At 57.7% G+C, this 17,562-nt stretch overlaps 2 protein-coding genes across 2 annotated transcripts in view; one reads left to right on the forward strand and one right to left on the reverse strand.

The window, feature by feature from the left end:
- LOC147647791 (1-phosphatidylinositol 4,5-bisphosphate phosphodiesterase beta-3-like) overlaps positions 1-6,351 on the forward strand; it is an 87,866-nt gene extending 81,515 nt beyond the window's left edge. Inside the window, exons 32-34 of the mRNA XM_086870881.1 lie at positions 1,025-1,101; positions 3,535-3,621; positions 5,571-6,351. Of these exons, the coding sequence (XP_086727007.1) occupies positions 1,025-1,101; positions 3,535-3,621; positions 5,571-5,660 (254 nt within the window). The 3' untranslated portion in view covers positions 5,661-6,351. The remainder of the gene's footprint in view (positions 1-1,024; positions 1,102-3,534; positions 3,622-5,570) is intronic.
- A 4,387-nt stretch (positions 6,352-10,738) lies between these two features.
- BAD (BCL2 associated agonist of cell death) lies at positions 10,739-16,298 on the reverse strand. Its single transcript, XM_086871107.1, has 4 exons — positions 16,035-16,298; positions 15,460-15,572; positions 13,227-13,405; positions 10,739-10,942 (listed from the first exon to the last, which is right to left on the reverse strand). The coding sequence occupies exons 2-4, from the start codon at positions 15,557-15,559 to the stop codon at positions 10,820-10,822; spliced, it is 402 nt and encodes a 133-aa protein (XP_086727233.1). The 5' UTR covers positions 15,560-15,572; positions 16,035-16,298; the 3' UTR covers positions 10,739-10,819.
- Positions 16,299-17,562: the final 1,264 nt, after the last annotated feature.

A 17,562-nucleotide genomic window follows, 5' to 3' on the forward strand; every position in this document is an offset into this window, starting at 1 on the left:
TGGGGGGGCCCTGGGGGGGTCCTGGGGGGGTTTGGGGGTCCCTGGGGGGGTTTTTTGGGGGGGTTGGGAGGTCCCTGGAGGGTCCCTGGGAGGGATTTGGGGGGGTTTGGGGGTCCCTGGGGGGTCCCTGGGGGGATCCGGGGGATTTGGGGGGGGTCCAAGGGGGTCCCTGGGGGTTTTTGGGGGGGTTGGGAGGTCCCTGGGGGGTCCTTGGGGGGTCCCTGGGAGGGATTTGGGGGTCCCTGGGGGTTTTTTGGGGGGTTTTGGGGGTCCCTGGGGGGTCCCTGGGAGGGATTTGGGGGGGTTTGGGGGTCCCTGGGGGTTTTTTGGGGGGGTTTGGTGGTCCCTGGGGGGTCCCTGGGGGGTTTTGGGGGCATCCGGGGGATTTGGGGGGGGTCCAAGGGGGTCCCTGGGGGGGGTTTGGGGGGGTTTTGGGGTTCCCCAAAAGGTCCTGGGGGGCAGATTTGGGGGTCCCCGAAGGGTCTCTGGGGGGCGTTTTGGGGGTCCCTGGGCGGAGGTTGGGGCGTCCCTGGGGGGTACGAAGGGGTTTGGGGGGGTCTGGGGGATTTGGGGGGGCCCAAGGGGGTCCCTGGGGGGAGTTTGGGGGTCCCTGGGGGGGTCCCTTGGGGGAGGTTGGGGGTCCTGGGCGGGTTTGGGGGGGTTTGGGGGGTTCTGTGGGAGGTTTGGGGGTCCCTGGGGGGGGTTTGGGGTCCCCGGGGGGTCCCTGGGGAGGGTTTGGGGGTCCTGGGGGGGTTTGGGGGGCCCTGGGGGGGTTTGGGGGTCCCTGGGGTGGTTTGGGGGTCCCTGGGGGGGGTCTGGGGGGCATTTGGGGGTCCCAAAAGGTCCTGGGGGGGTCTGGGGGAGGTTTGGGGGTCCCCAAGGGGTTTGGGGGGGGGGGGTCCGGCGGTTTTGGGGTCCCCGAGGGGTCCTGGGTGGGGGGGGTTGGGGTTTGGGGGTTCCTGGGGGGGGGGTTCAGGTTTTGGGGAGGGGTCTGGGGGTGCTGCCCCTCCCCCCCCCCATTGTCCCCTCCCCTCCCCCCCCAGGGAGCTCCCCGAGATCAACCGGCGCCACATCAACGAGTCGGTGACATCGATCCGCAGGGTGAGGGACCCCGAAACACCGGAAAACACCCCAAAAACACCCGAAAAACACCCTGAAACACCCTGAAACACCCTGAAAACACCCCAAAACACCCCAAAAACACCCCGAAACACCCTGAAACACCCTGAAAACACCCTGAAACACCCCAAATACACCCCAAAAACAGCCCGAAACACCCTGAAACAGCCCGAAACACCCCGAATACACCCCAAAAACACCCTGAAACACCCTGAAACACCCTGAAACACCCTGAAAACACCCCAAAACACCCCAAAAACACCCCAAAACACCCTGAAAACACCCGAAAAACACCCTGAAACAGCCCAAAACACCTGAAACACCCCAAAAACACCCCAAATACACCCCAAACCGACCCCGACACCCCGAAACACCCTGAAACAGCCTGAAAACACCCTGAAACACCCTGAAACACCCCGAAACACCCCGAAACACCCCGAAAACACCCGAAAAACACCCTGAAACACCCTGAAAACACCCCAAAACCACCCCAAAACACCCCAAAACACCCCGAAACACCCTGAAACACCCTGAAACAGCCCGAAACACCCCGAAAACACCCTGAAGCACCCTGAAACACCCCGAAACACCCCAAAACACCCCAAAACACCCTGAAAACACCCTGAAACACCCCGAAAACACCCTGAAACACCCTGAAACACCCCGAAACACCCCAAAACACCCCAAAACACCCTGAAAACACCCTGAAACACCCTGAAACACCCTGAAACACCCTGAAAAAACCCCAAAAACATCCCAAATACACCCCAAAAACACCCTGAAACACCCTGAAACACCCTGAAACACCCCAAATACACCCCGAAAACACCCCAAATACACCCTGAAAACACCCCGAAACACCGTGAAACGCCCTGAAAACACCCTGAAACACCCTGAAAACACCCTAAAAACGCCCCGAAACCGACCCTAACACCCCGAAACACCCCAAAACCGACCCTGACACCCCGAAACACCCCAAAACACCCCGAAACACCCGGAAACATCCCGAAACACCCTGAAACACCCCAAAAACACCCCGAAACACCCCAAACCGACCCCGACACCCCGAAACACCCCAAACACACCCCAAAAACACCCTGAAACACCCCGAAACACCCCAAAACCACCCCAAAACCGACCCAAACACCCCAAAAACACCCCGAAAACACCCCGAAACACCCTGAAAACACCTGAAACACCCCAAAAACACCCCAAAAACACCCCAGGGGACCCCCCAAAATCCCGTTTTCAGGGTCCCTGACCCGTTTTTGGGGTGTGTCTGTCCGTTTTCGGGGTGTCTCTCCGTTTTCGGGGTCCCTGACCCGTTTCGGGGTGTTCCTGACCCGTTTTTGGGGTGTCTCTCCGTTTTTGGGGTGTCCCTGACCCGTTTTGGGGTCCCTGACCCGGTTTTGGGGTCCCTGACCCGTTTTTGGGGTGTCTCTCCGTTTTTGGGGTGTCCCTGACCCGGTTTTGGGGTCCCTGACCCGTTTTCGGGGTGTCCCTGACCCGTTTTTGGGGTCCCTGACCCGTTTTGGGGTGTCTCTCCGTTTTTGGGGTGTCTCTCCGGTTTCAGGGTGTCCCTGACCCGTTTTTGGGGTGTCTCTCTGTTTTTGGGGTGTCTCTCACCCATTTCGGGGTGTCCCTGACCCGTTTTTGGGGGTCCCTGACCCAGTTTCGGGGGTCCCTGACCCGTTTTCGGGGTGTCTCTCCGCTTTCGGGGTGTCTCTCACCCATTTTTGGGGTGTCTCTCCGGTTTCAGGGTGTCCCTGACCCGTTTTTGGGGTGTCTCTCTGGTTTTGGGGTGTCCCTGACCCGTTTTTGGGGTGTCTGACCCGTTTTTGGGGTGTCCCTGACCCGTTTTGGGGTGTCTCTCCGTTTCTGGGGTGTCTCTCTGGTTTCGGGGTGTCCCTGACCCGTTTTTGGGGTCCCTGACCCGTTTTTGGGGTGTCTCTCCGCTTTCGGGGTGTCTCTCCGTTTTTGGGGTGTCTCTCCGGTTTTGGGGTGTCCCTGACCCGTTTTTGGGGTCCCTGACCCGTTTTTGGGGTGTCTCTCACCCGTTTTTGGGGTGTCTCTCACCCGTTTTTGGGGTGTCTCTCCATTTTCGGGGTGTCTCTCACCCGGTTTTGGGGTGTCTCTCACCCGTTTTTGGGGTGTCTCTCCGGTTTTGGGGTGTCTCTCACCCGTTTTTGGGGTGTCTCTCCGTTTTTGGGGTGTCTCTCCGTTTTTGGGGTGTCTCTCCGTTTTTGGGGTGTCTCTCACCCGTTTTTGGGGTGTCTCTCCGTTTTTGGGGTGTCTCTCCGTTTTTGGGGTGTCTCTCACCCGTTTTGGGGTGTCTCTCACCCTTTTTTGGGGTGTCTCTCCGTTTTTGGGGTGTCTCTCACTCGTTTTTGGGGTGTCTCTGGTTTCGGGGTGCAGCTGGAGGAGGCCCAGCGGCGCCGGGAGCTGCGGCTGCGGGAGGGGCACCGGGGGGTCCTGGAGCAGATCCGGGAGCAGGAGCCGAGGGTAGGGGGGACCCCAAAACTGGGCTGGGGGGACCCCAAAACTGAGCGGGGGGACCCCAAAACTGGGCTGGGGGGACCCCAAAACTGAACAGGGGGGGGGGACCCCAAAACTGAATGGGGGGGGACCCCAAAACCTGGGCTGGGGGGGGACCCCAAAACTGAACAGGGGGGGGACCCCAAAACTGAGGGGGGGGACCCCAAAACTGAACGGGGGGGGGACCCCAAAACTGAACAGGGGGGGGACCCCAAAACTGAATGGGGGGGGACCCCAAAACCTGGGCTGGGGGGGGACCCCAAAACTGAACAGGGCGGGGGACCCCAAGACTGAACGGGGGGGGACCCCAAAACTAAACAGGGGGACCCCAGAACTGAGCGGGGGGACCCCAAAACTGAACAGGGGGGGACCCCAAAACTGAGGGGGGGGACCCCAAAACTGAGCGGGGGGGACCCCAAAACTGGGCTGGGGGGACCCCAAAACTGAGGGGGGAGACCCCGAAACTGAGCGGGGGGGACCCCAAAACTCAGCGGGGGGGGGAACCCCAAAACTGAACAGGGGGGACCCCAAAATTGAGCGGGGGGACCCCAAAACTGCGGGGGAGGACCCCAAAATTGGGTCTGGGGGGAGCCCAAAACTGAGGGGGGGGGGACCAAAATTGAGCGGGGGGGGACCCCAAATCTGGGGCTGGGGGGACCCCAAAGTTGGGTCTGGGGGGACCCCAAATCCTGCTGGGGGGGACCCCAAAACCGGGCTGGAGGGACCCCAAAATTGGGTCTGGGGGGACCCCAAAACTGAGCGGGGGGGGGGGGAACCCCAAATCTGGGCTGGGGGGACCCCAAATCTGGGTCTGGGGGACGGGGACCCCAAATCTGAATGGGGGGGGGAACCCCAAAACCTGGGCTGGGGGGGGGACCCCAAAACCTGGGCTGGGGGGGACCCCAAATCTGGGGCTGGGGGGACCCCAAATTGGGTCTGGGGAGACCCCAAAACTGAGCGGGGGGACCCCAAATCCTGTTGGGGGGACCCCAGATCTGAATGGGGGGGACCCCAAAACCGAACGGGGGGAGGGGACCCCAAAACTGAATCGGAGGAGACCCCAAAATCGGACTGGGGGGGACCCCAAAATCGGGCTGGGGACCCCAAAACTGAGCGGGGGGGGGACCCCAAATCCTGCTGGGGGGGACCCCAAAGTTGGGCTGGGGTCTCTGGGGGGGTTTGGGGGTTCCCAGGGTGGGATTTGGGGGGTCCCAGTGAGTTTGGGGGGGATTTGGGGGTCCCTGGGGGGGTTTTGGGGGTCCCCGAGGGGGGTTTGGGGGGGCTTGGGGGTTCCCAAAAGGTCCTGGGGGGGGTCTGGGGGTCCCCCAAAGGTCCTGGGGGGGGTCTGGGGGTCCCCAAGGGATCCTGGGGGGTCTCTGGGGGGTTTGGGGGTTCCCAGGGCGGGATTTGGGGGGTCCCAGTGAGTTTGGGGGATTTTGGGGGGTCCCAGGGGGGATTTGGGGGTCCCGGGGGGTTTTGGGGGGATTTGGGGGGGTCTGAGGGGAGTTTTTGGGGGTCCCAGGGGGTTTTGGGGGGTCCCAGGGGGGATTTGGGGGGGTCCCAGGGGGGATTTGGGGGGTCCCAGGGGGGATTTTGGGGGTCCCAGGGGGTTTTGGGGGTCCCAGGGGGGATTTGGGGGGTCCCAGGGGGGATTTGGGGGGTCCCAGTGGGTTTTGGGGGGGTCCCAGGGGGTTTTTGGGGGTCCCTGGGGGGTTTTGGGAGGGTCCCAGGGGGGTTTTTGGGGGGTCCCAGGGGGGATTTGGGTGTCCCAGTGAGTTTGGGGGGGTCCCAGGGGGGATTTGGGGGGTCCCAGGGGGTTTTTGGGGGTCCCTGGGGGGTTTTTGGGGGGGGTCCCAGGGGTTTTTTGGGGGTCCCCGTCTCTCTCTGATTTTGGGGTACCTCTCCCCCCCCCGCAGCTGCTGCAGGAGCTGGAACAGGAACTGGGGGGGCTCCTGCACCCCAAAACCCCCCCGGGACCCCCCCCGGACGACTCCACCTCGCTCTGACCCTGGGGGGACCCCAAAATCCCCCCCCAAAACCCAAATTTGGGGGGGTCCTGAATTCCGGGGGGGGCCCTTGGTGCCTTTTTGGGGTCCCCCCCCAATTCCAACCCCCCCCCCTTCCCTTTTGGGGGGGTCCCGGTGATTTGGGACCCCCAAAATTTTGGGGGGGGGGGAATCTCTTAAGGGCTCCCCCAAATTTTGGGGACCCCCCCCACTAAAATCACTCCTGGCCACGCTTCTGCACCCCCAAATTTGGGGGGGGGACACCCCAAAATCCCCAAATTTGGGGGGGGGACACCCCAAAATCCCCAAATTTGGAGGGGGGGACACCCCAAAATCCCCGAATTTGGGGGGGGGACACCCCAAAATCCCCGAATTTGGGGGGGGGGACACCCCAAAATCCCCAAATTTGGGGGGGACACCCCAAAATCCCCAAATTTGGGGGGGGGACACCCCAAAATCCCCAAATTTGGAGGGGGGGACACCCCAAAATCCCCGAATTTGGGGGGGGGACACCCCAAAATCCCCGAATTTGGGGGGGGGGACACCCCAAAATCCCCAAATTTGGGGGGGGGACACCCCAAAATCCCCGAATTTGGGGGGGGGGACACCCCAAAATCCCCGAATTTGGAGGGGGGGACACCCCAAAATCCCCGAATTTGGGGGGGGAAACCCCAAAATCCCCGAATTTGGGGGGGGGGGGGGACACCCCAAAATCCCCAAATTTGGGGGGGGGACACCCCAAAATCCCCGAATTTGGAGGGGGGGACACCCCAAAATCCCCAAATTTGGGGGGGGACACCCCAAAATCCCCGAATTTGGAGGGGGGGACACCCCAAAATCCCCGAATTTGGGGGGGGACACCCCAAAATCCCCGAATTTGGAGGGGGGGACACCCCAAAATCCCCGAATTTGGAGGGGGGGACACCCCAAAATCCCCGAATTTGGGGGGGGGACACCCCAAAATCCCCGAATTTGGGGGGGGGGACTCCCCAAAATCCCCAAATTTGGGGGGGGGACACCCCAAAATCCCCCTCCCACTCCCCAATTTTGGGTGGGGGGGGCTCCTGCCTGTCCTGCTCTGCTGTGGGGACCCCTCCCCAAATTCGGGGGGGGAGGGGGGCACCCCAAAATCCCCCCCCCGACTCCCCAAATTTGGGGGTCCCCCCCCTGTACAATAAGAGTTTTTTATTCTTCTATGGATTCGTCTCTTTTTGGGGAGGGGGGGGGACCCCAAATTCATCCCAAACCCCCCCAATTTGGGGACCCCCCCCCTCATTTTGGGGCATTTTCTGGGATTTGGGGGAATTTTTGGGATTTTGGGGCGATTTTTTGGGATTTTCTGGAATTTTCTGGGGATTTTTTGGGATTTTGGGGGAATTTTGGGGATTTTGGGGGGAATTTTGGGGATTTTGGGGGGATTTTTGGGATTTTGGGGGAATTTTTGGGATTTTGGGGGGATTTTTTTGGATTTTGGGGGGATTTTGGGGATTTTTTGGGATTTTTTGGGATTTTGGGGGGATTTTTGGGATTTTGGGGGAATTTTTTGGGATTTTGGGGGGATTTTGGGGGGATTTTGTGGAATTTTCTGGGGATTTTTGGGTTTTTGGGGAATTTTCTTGGATTTTGGGGGGATTTTTTTGGGATTTTGGGGGGATTTTTGGGGATTTTGGGGAAATTTTGGGGGATTTTGGGGCGATTTTTTGGGATTTTCTGGAATTTTCTGGAATTTTCTGGGGATTTTTTGGGATTTTGGGGGAATTTTTGGGATTTTGGGGGGATTTTGGGGATTTTGGGGAATTTTCTGGGATTTTGGGGAATTGTCTGGAATTTTGGGGGGATTTTGTGGGATTTTGAATTTTCTGGGATTTTTCTGGAATTTTGGGGAATTTTCTTTAATTTTGGGGGACTTCCTGGGGTTTTGGATTTTCTGGAATTTTGGGGGGATTTTCAGGGATTTTGGGGGGATTTTTCTGGGATTTTCTGGGATTTTCTGGGATTTTGGATTTTCTGGGATTTTTATTTAATTTTGGGGGGATTTTCTGGGGATTTTTTGGGATTTTGGAGGGATTTTATCGGATTTTATGAAATTTTCTGGAATTTTGGGGGTTTTTTTAAACTTTTGGGGGATTTTCTTTAATTTTGGGGAATTTTCTGGGATTTCGGATTTTCTGGGATTTTTCCAGAATTTTGGGGGGATTTTCTGGAATTTTGGGTGGATTCTCTGGGATTTTGGGTGGATTTTTCTGGAATATTTTGGGGAATTTTTCTGGAATTTTCGATTTTCTGGGATTTTGGGGCATTTTTCTGGGATTTTTCTGGAATTTTGGGGGAATTTTCTGGTATTTTGGATTTTCTGGGATTTTGGGGCATTTTCTGGGATTTTGGGGAATTTTCTGGGATTTTGGGTGGATTCTCTGGGGTTTTGGATTTTCTGGAATTTTGGGGGGATTTTTCTGGGATTTTGGGTGGATTTCCTTCATTTTGGGGGATTTTCTGAAATTTCGGATTTTCTGGGATTTTGGGGGAATTTTTGGGATTTTGGGGGGATTTTTTTGGATTTTGGGGGATTTGGGGGAAATTTTCTGGGATTTGGGGGAATTTTCTTTAATTTTGGGGCGATTTTTTTGGATTTTCTGGAATTTTCTGGGGATTTTTTGGGATTTTGGGGGGATTTTTTTGGGATTTTGGATTTTCTGGAATTTTGGGGAATTTTTTGGGATTTTGGGGAATTGTCTGGAATTTTGGGGGGATTTTTGGGATTTTGGATTTTCTGGAATTTTGGGGAATTTTCTTTAATTTTGGGGGATTTTTCTGGAATTTTGGATTTTCTGGGATTTGGGGGGATTTTCTGGGATTTTGGATTTTCTGGGATTTTTCTTTAATTTTGGGGGGATTTTCTGGAATTTTGGGTTTTTTTCTGGGATTTTGGGGGATTTTGGATTTTCTGGGATTTTCTGGGATTTTCTGGGATTTTGGGGGAATTTTCTGGAATTTTGGATTTTCTGGGATTTGGGGGCATTTTCTGGGATTTTGGGGGGATTTTTTTTAACTTTTGGGGGATATTCTTTAATTTTGGGTGGATTTTCTGGAATTTTGGGGAATTTTCTGGGATTTTGGGTGGAATTTTCTGGAATTTTCTGGGATTTTCTTTAACTTTGGGTGGATTTTGTGGAATTTTGGATTTTCCGGAATTTTGGGTGAAATTTTCCGGAATTTTGGGTGGAATTTTCCGGAATTTTGGGTGAATTTCTCCTCTTTTTTTCCCCCCCTTTCATTTCTGGGGGGATTTTGGGGGATCCCACTCCAAACCCCCTCCCCAATTTTGGGGGTCGCTCCCATAAATCCCGGGGTGGGGGAGGGGAATCCTCGATTCAAACCCCCCAAAAAACCCCAAAAATCTCAATTTTTTTTACAAAAAAAAACCAAAAATCCCCATTTTTTTTTACAAATAAACCCCAAAAATCCCAATTTTTTTTACAAAGAAAAACCCAAAAATCCCAATTTTTTTCTACAAAAAAACCCAAAAATCCCAATTTTTTTCTACAAAAAAAACCCCAAAAATCTGAATTTTTTTTACAAAAAAACCCAAAAATCCCAATTTTTTTCTACAAAAAAACCCCCAAAATCCCAATTTTTTTTACAAAAAAACCCCAAAAATCCCAATTTTTTTTACAAAAAAAACCCCAAAATCTCAATTTTTTTTTACCAAAAACCCCCAAAATCCCCATTTTTTTACAAAGAAAAACCCCAAAATCCCCATTTTTTTACAAAGAAACCCCAAAATCCCAATTTTTTTTACAAAAAAAACCCAAAATCCCCATTTTTTTACAAAAAAACCCCCAAATCCCCATTTTTTTACAAAGAAAAACCCCAAAAATCTCAATTTTTTTACAAAAAAACCCCAAAAAATCCCATTTTTTTACAAAAAAACCCCAAAAATCTGAATTTTTTTACAAAAAATCCCAAAAAATCCCCATTTTTTTTACAAAAAATCCCAAAAAATCCCAATTTTTTTACAAAGAAAACCCAAAAATCCCAATTTTTTTTACAAAAACTCCCCAAAATCCCCATTTTTTTATGAAGAAAAACCCCAAAAAATCCCAATTTTGTTACAAAGAAAACCCCAAAAATCTCCATTTTTTTTTACAAAGAAACCCCAAAATCCCCATTTTTTTACAAAGAAAAACCCCCAAAAATCCCAATTTTTTTTACAAAGAAAAACCCAAAAATCCCCATTTTTTTTTACAAAAAATCCCCAAAAATCCCCATTTTTTTTACAAAGAAAAACCCAAAAAATCCCAATTTTTTTTTACAAAGAAAAACCCCAAATCTCAATTTTTTTTTTTACAAAAACCCCCCAAAAATCCCAATTTTTTTACGAAGAAAAACCCAAAAATCCCCATTTTTTTTTACAAAAAAACCCCAAAAATCCCCATTTTTTTTACAAAAACCCCCCAAAATCCCCATTTTTTTACAAAAAAACCCCAAAATCACCATTTTTTTACGAAGAAAAACCCAAAAAATCTCAATTTTTTTTTACAAAAAAAATCCCAAAAAATCCCAATTTTTTTTACAAAGAAAAACCCCAAAAATCTCCATTTTTTTCTACAAAAAAACCCAAAAAATCCCAATTTTTTTTTACAAAAAAAACCCCCAAATCTCAATTTTTTTTTTACAAAAAATCCCCAAAAATCTGAATTTTTTTACAAAAAATCCCAAAAAATCTCAATTTTTTTTACAAAAAAACCCCAAAATCCCCATTTTTTACAAAGAAAAACCCCAAAAATCTCAATTTTTTTTACAAAGAAAAACCCAAAAAAATCCCCATTTTTTTTACAAAGAAAAACCCCAAAAATCCCATTTCTTTACAAAAAAACCCCAAAAATCTGAATTTTTTTACAAAAAATCCCAAAAAATCTCAATTTTTTTTACAAAAACCCCCCAAAATCCCCATTTTTTACAAAGAAAAATCCAAAAATCTCAATTTTTTTAAAAAGAGAAACCCAAAAATCCCAATTTTTTTTACAAAAAAACCCCAAAAATCCCAATTTTTTTACAAAGAAAACCCCAAATCTCCATTTTTTTTACAAAAGGCCCGGTTTTTATTGCCCCTCCCCCCCTTTTCCCGCGGGATTTTCGGGGTGCGGGTGGGGGAGGGGTCAGGGCGGGGCGGGGGGGGAGGGGCGGGGCTTGCGGGCCCCCCCCCACCAGGCCCGGAGGGTCTCGCGCCAGCCCCCGCCCCCCCCCGGGGCCCCCCCGACGCTGCGGGGCCGCGGCAGCACCTGGGGGGAGGGGCGGGGTCAGCGGGGGGGGAGGGGCCACGGCGGGGTCAGTGACCCCCCCCCAGTGTCACCAGTGTCACCAGTGTCCCCAGTGTCACCAGTGACCCCCCCCCCAGTGTCACCAGTGTCACCAGTGTGTCCCCCAGTGTCCCCAGTGACCCCCCCAGTGTCCCCAGGGGCCACAGCAGGGTCAACGACCCCCCCCCAGTGTCACCAGTGTCACCCCCCAATGTCACCAGTGTTCCCAGGGGCCACAGCAGGGTCAACGACCCCCCCCCAGTGTCACCAGTGTCCCCAGTGTGTCCCCCCCGTGTCCCCAGTGACCCCCCCAGTGTCCCCCCCAGTGTCCCCAGTGTCCCCCAGTGTCCCCAGGGGCCACAGCGGGGTCAGTGACCCCCCCCCAGTGTCCCCAGTGTGTCTCCCCCGTGTCCCCAGTGACCCCCCAGTGTCCCCCCCGGGTCACCAGAGTGTCCCCAGTGTCCCCAGTGAACCCCAATGTCCCCAGTGTCCCCCCCGGTGTCCCCAGTGTCCCCCCAATGTCCTCCCAGTGTCCCCAGTGTCCCCCAGTGTCCCCACTGCCCTCCCAGTGTCCCCAATGTCCCCCCCAGTGTCCCCCCAGTGTCCCCAATGTCCCCCCCAGTGTCCCCAATGTCCTCCCAGTGTCCCCAATGTCCCCTCTGTGTCCCCATTGTTCCGCCAATGTCCCCCCAGTGTCCTCACAGTGCCCCCCCGGTGTCCCCAGTGTGTCTCCCAGTGTCCCCCAGTGTCCCCCAGTGCCACCCCAGTGTCCCCAATGTCCCCAGTATCCCCGGTGTCCCTCTCAGTGTCCCCTGTCCCAGTGTCCCCACCCGTGTCCCCATCCCTGGTGTCCCTGTCCCCCCGTGTCCCGTGTCCGCAGTATCCCTTGTCCTTGTCCCCCCGTGTCCCTGGTGTCCCCTGTCCCGGTGTCCCTGTCCCCTTGGTGTCCCTGTGTCCCCGCTGTCCCCTGTCCCCATCCCCGCTGTCCCTGTGTCCCTGTGTCCCTGTGTCCCTGTCCCGGTGTCCCCTGTCCCTGTCCCCTTGGTGTCCCTGTGTCCCTGTCCCCATCCCCGCTGTCCCTGTGTCCCTGTGTCCCTGTCCCGGTGTCCCCTGTCCCTGTCCCCTTGGTGTCCCTGTGTCCCTGTCCCCATCCCCGCTGTCCCTGTCCCCATCCCCGCTGTCCCTGTCCCCATCCCCGCTGTCCCTGTGTCCCTGTGTCCCTGTCCCGGTGTCCCTCTGTCCCCACCCCCGTATCCCTGGTGTCCCCTGCCCCTGTCCCGGTGTCCCCATCCCTGGTGTCCCCTGTCCCCATCCCCGGTGTCCCCAGTGTCCCCTGTCCCCAGTGTCCCTGTCCCTGTGTCCCCATCCCCAGTGACCCCTGTCCCCATCCCCGGTGTCCCCACCCATGTCCCTTTCCCGGTGTCCCTGGTGTCCCCTGTCCCGGTGTCCCCCATGTCCCTTTCCCGGTGTCCCCCCTGTCCCGGTGTCCCGGTGTCCCTGTCCCTGTGTCCCTGTCCCTCTGTCGGTGTCCATGTCCCTGTCCTGGTGTCCCTGTCCCTGTCCCTGTGTCCCTGTCCCTCTGTCGGTGTCCATGTCCCTGTCCCGGTGTCCCTGTCCCTGTCCTGGTGTCCCTGTCCCGGTGTCCCTGTCCGTGTCCCGGTGTCCCTGTCCCTCTGTCCCTGTCCCTGTCCCGGTGTCCCCCCTGTCCCGGTGTCCCTGTCGGTGTCCCTGTCCCTGTCCCGGTGTTGGTGTCGGTGTCCCTGTCCCGGTGTCCCTGTCCCGGTGTCCCTGTCCCTGTCCTGGTGTCCCTGTCCCTGTCCCCGTGTCCCGGTGTCCCTGTCCCTGTCCCGGTGTCCCTGTCCTGGTGTTGGTGTCCCTGTCCCGGTGTCCCTGTCCCTGTCCCTGTCCCCCTGTCCCTGTCCCTGTCCCTGTCCCCCTGTCCCTGTCCCTGTCCCGGTGTCCCTGTCCCAGTGTCCCTGTCCCGGTGTCCCTGTCCCTGTCCCAGTGTCCCTGTCCCCCTGTCCCTGTCCCGGTGTCCCTGTCCCTGTCGTGGTGTCCGTGTCCCGGTGTCCCTATCCCTGTCCTGGTGTCCCTGTCCCTGTTGGAGTCCGTGTCCCGGTGTCCCTGTCCTGGTGTCCCTGTCCCTGTCCCCGTGTCCCGGTGTCCCTGTCCCTGTCCCGGTGTCCCTGTCCCTGTCCCGGTGTCCCTGTCCCTGTCCCCGTGTCCCGGTGTCCCTGTCCCCAGTGTCCCTGTCGGTGTCCCTGACCTGCAGCTGGAACTCATCGCTCATCCTGCGGAGTCTCCTCCCGAACCTTTGCGCTGCCCAGAGCACGGGGGGAGCCGAGCGGGAGCGGCCGCGGAGCGCGGGGGGAGCCCCGGGGGAGCCCCCAGGGGAGCCCCCAGGGGAGCCCCCGGGCCGCTCCGAGCCCAGCCGGGAGCACGACTCTGCGGGGGGAACGGATCGGGGGGTGAAACACCCCAAAACACCCCAAAACACCCCAAAAACACCCAGAAACACCCCAAAAACATCCCCCCAAAACACCCCCCCAAAGCCCGGGGGAGCCCCCGGGCCGCTCCGAGCCCAGCCGGGAGCGCGACTCTGCGGGGGGAACGGATCGGGGGGTGAAACACCCCAAAACACCCCAAAACACCCCAAAAACTGCACCCCGAAACACCCCAAAACACCCAAAAACACCCCAAAAACACCCAGAAACACCCCAAAAACTGCACCCCGAAACACCCAGAAACACCCAAAAACACCCCCCCAAAACATCCCCCCAAACCCCCAGGGGAGCCCCCGGGCCGCTCCGAGCCCAGCCGGGAGCGCGACTCTGCGGGGGGAACGGATCGGGGGTGTGAAACACCCCAAAACACCCCAAAACACCCCAAAAACACCCCAAAACACCCCAAAAACACCCAGAAACACCCCAAAAACATCCCCCCAAAACACCCCCCCAAACCCCCGGGGGAGCCCCCGGGCCGCTCCGAGCCCAGCCGGGAGCGCGACTCTGCGGGGGGAACGGATCGGCACCCGAAACACCCCAAAACACCCCAAAACACCCCAAAAACTGCACCCGAAAACATCCCCCCAAACCCCCGGGGGAGCCCCCGGGCCGCTCCGAGCCCAGCCGGGAGCGCGACTCTGCGGGGGTAACGGATCGGGGGGGTAAAACACCCCAAAACACCCCAAAACACCCCAAAAACTGCACCCAAAAACACCCAGAAACACCCCAAAAACATCCCCCCAAAACACCCCCCCAAAGCCCGGGGGAGCCCCCGGGCCGCTCCGAGCCCAGCCGGGAGCGCGACTCTGCGGGGGGAACGGATCAGCACCCGAAACACCCCAAAAACACCCCAAAACACCCCAAAAACTGCACCCAAAAACACCCAGAAACACCCCAAAAACATCCCCCCAAAACACCCCCCCAAACCCCGGGGGAGCCCCCGGGCCGCTCCGAGCCCAGCCGGGAGCGCGACTCTGCGGGGGGAACGGATCAGCACCCGAAACACCCCAAAAACACCCCAAAAACACCCCAAAAACTGCACCCCGAAACACCCAGAAACACCCCAAAACACCCCAAAAACACCCAAAAACCACCCCAAAACACCCCAAAACCACCCCAAAAACTGCACCCAGAAACACCCCAAAACTGCCAAAAACTGCACCCCAAAACACCCAGAAACACCCAAAAACTGCACCCCAAAACATCCCCCAAAACACCCCCCCAAACCCCCAGGGGAGCCCCAAAACCCCGGGGGGGGCCCAAAACCTCCCCAAATCCAGGACAGGGACCCCAAAACCGGGACAGGGACCCCAAATCCGGGACAGGGACCCCAAAAACGGGACAGGGGGACCCCAAAACCGGGACAGAGACCCCAAAACCGGGACAGAGACCCCAAAACCGGGACAGGGACCCCAAAAACGGGACAGGGGGACCCCAAAACCGGGACAGGGACCCCAAAACCGGGACAGAGACCCCAAAACCGGGACAGGGACCCCAAAAACGGGACAGGGACCCCAAATCCGGGAGAGGGGGACCCCAAAACTGGGACAGGGGTCCCTGGGGGGTTTTTTGGGGTGCCCGGGGGGTTTTTTTGGGGGTCTCTGGGGGTTTTTTTGGGGGACCCCTGGGTGGTTTTTGGGGGTCCTCAGGGGGTTTTTTGGGGGTTCCCGTGGGGTTTTTGGGGGTCCTCAGGGGGTTTTTGGGGGTTCCCGTGGGGTTTTTTGGGGGTCCCCTGGGGGGGGTTTTTTGGGGTTTTTTTTTGGGGGGGGGTTTTTGGGGGTCCCCGGGAGATTTTTTGGGGGTCCCGGGGGGTTTTTTTGGGGGACCCCTGGGTGGTTTTTGGGGGTCCTCGGGGGGTTTTTTGGGGGGTCCCGGGGGGGTTTTTTTGGGGGTCCCCTGGGGGGGGTTTTTTGGGGTTTTTTTTGGGGGGGGTTTTTGGGGGTCCCCGTGAGATTTTTTGGGGGTCCCGGGGGGTTTTTTTGGGGGGTCGCTGACCTGGGGAGGGGGTCCCGGGCTGGCTGGGGGCGGGGGAGCCCCCCCAGGGCGATGGGGGAGGGGATCCGGGCTCCTCGGGGCTCTCGTCCAGCTGGAACATCCTCAGCGCATGGCTGGGGGAGGGGCGGGGGTCCCGGACCCCCCAAATTGGGGATCCCCGGGAATTACCGGCCCCTCCCCCACCCGGGATCCCCGCGTTGGCCCCGCCCCCCTGACCTTTGACACCCGGAAGTGCCCCTCCCCCTCCCGGGGCACCCCAAAACCGCCCCTCCCCCCGCTCCAGGGCACCCCAAAACTGCCGGGACCCCTCCCCCCAAAAACAGGAACCCCCGCAAATCCCCTCCCCCACCCCCCTCCATGGGGACACCCCAAAACCGCCCCTCCCCCACCGGGGACACCCCAAAACCGCCCCTCCCCCCCCCTCCAGCAGCGGTGCCGCCCTTCCCCCCCCCCGCCCCAAACCCGCGCGTCCGCCCCTCCCCCTCCCCCGCCCCCCCCCCCGGGGGTCCCCCCCGGCCCCTCCCCCCCCTTTTGGGGACCCCCCAAATCCGCCCCTCCCCCCCTCCCCCGCCAACCTCGGCTCCGCCGCGCTCCGGCCCGGCCGCGTCACCCGCCTGATTGACAGCGCCGCCGCCCAATCAGCGACGGGGCTCCCCCGTGACGTCACAGAGCCGGGCCACGCCCCCCCGCGCGCGCCGCCGCCCGGGAGTGGGCGGGGCCTGCGCGCGGCGTCGCGCGCCCGCGGCCAAGATGGCGGCGGCGGGAAAAAGGGGGCGGGGCCTCTGAGGGGAGGCCCCAAAATCCCCAAAATTGAACCCAAAATCAGCCCTGACCCCCCTAAAAATCATCCCTGACCCCCCCAAATTATCCTCTGACCCCCCAAATCATCCTCTGACCCCCCCAAATCATCCCCTGACCCCCCCTGACCCCCCAAATCACCCCTGAGCCCCCAAATCATCCTCTGACCCTCCCTGACTCCCCAAATCACCCCTGACCCCCCAAATCACCCCTGACCCCCCAAATCATCCTCTGACCCTCCCTGACTCCCCAAATCACCCCTGAGCCCCCAAATCACCCCTGACCACCCAAAAATCATCCTCTGACCCCCCAAAAATCATCCTGACACCCCCAAATCATCCCTGACCCCCCCAAATCACCCCTGACCCCCCCAAAAATCATCCTGACACCCCCAGATCATCCCCTGACCCCCCCAAATCACCCCTGACCCCCCAAATCATCTGAGCCCCCCAAAAATCATCCTCTGACACCCCCAAATCATCTCTGAGCCCCCCAAAAATCATCCCTGACCCCCCCAAATCACCCCTGAGCCCCCAAATCACCCCTGACCCCCCCAAATCACCCCTGACCCCCCAAAAATCATCCCTGACACCCCCAAATCATCCCTGACCCCCCCAAAAATCACCCCTGACCCCCCCAAATCACCCCTGACCCCCCAAAAATCATCCCTGACACCCCCAGATCATCCCTGACCCCCCCAAATCACCCCTGACCCCCCCAAATCATCCCCTGACCTCCAAATCACCCCTGACCCCCCCAAATCACCCCTGACCCCCCCAAAAATCACCCCTGACCCCCCCAAATCACCCCTGACCCCCCAAAAATCATCCCTGACACCCCCAAATCATCCCTGACCCCCCCAAATCATCCCCTGACCTCCAAATCACCCCTGACCCCCCCAAATCATCTGAGCCCCCCAAAAATCATCCCTGACCCCCCCAAATCATCCCTGACCCTCAAAACTGCCCCCCAAATGGGCCCAGCCCCCCCCAGCAACCCCAAATCTCCCTGAGCCCCCAAAAACCCCCCAGAGGGTCCCAAACACCCCCAGGACCCCAAAAGGGACCCCAAAGGTCCCCAAACACCCCCAGGAGCCTCCAAATGGTTCAGCCCAGCCCCCCCCGGTACCCCCAAATGGTTCAGCCCAGCCCCCCCCGGGACCCCCAAATGGGTCAGCCCAGCCCCCCCCGGGACCCCCAAATGGTTCAGCCCAGCCCCCCCCGGGACCCCCAAATGGTTCAGCCCAGCCCCCCCCGGGACCCCCAAATGGTTCAGCCCAGCTCCCCCCACCCTCCCCCGCCGCTG

Source organism: Cyanistes caeruleus, chromosome 34 (assembly GCF_971803275.1).
Source record: "Cyanistes caeruleus chromosome 34, bCyaCae1.hap1.1, whole genome shotgun sequence".
Taxonomy (NCBI): Eukaryota; Metazoa; Chordata; class Aves; order Passeriformes; family Paridae; genus Cyanistes; species Cyanistes caeruleus.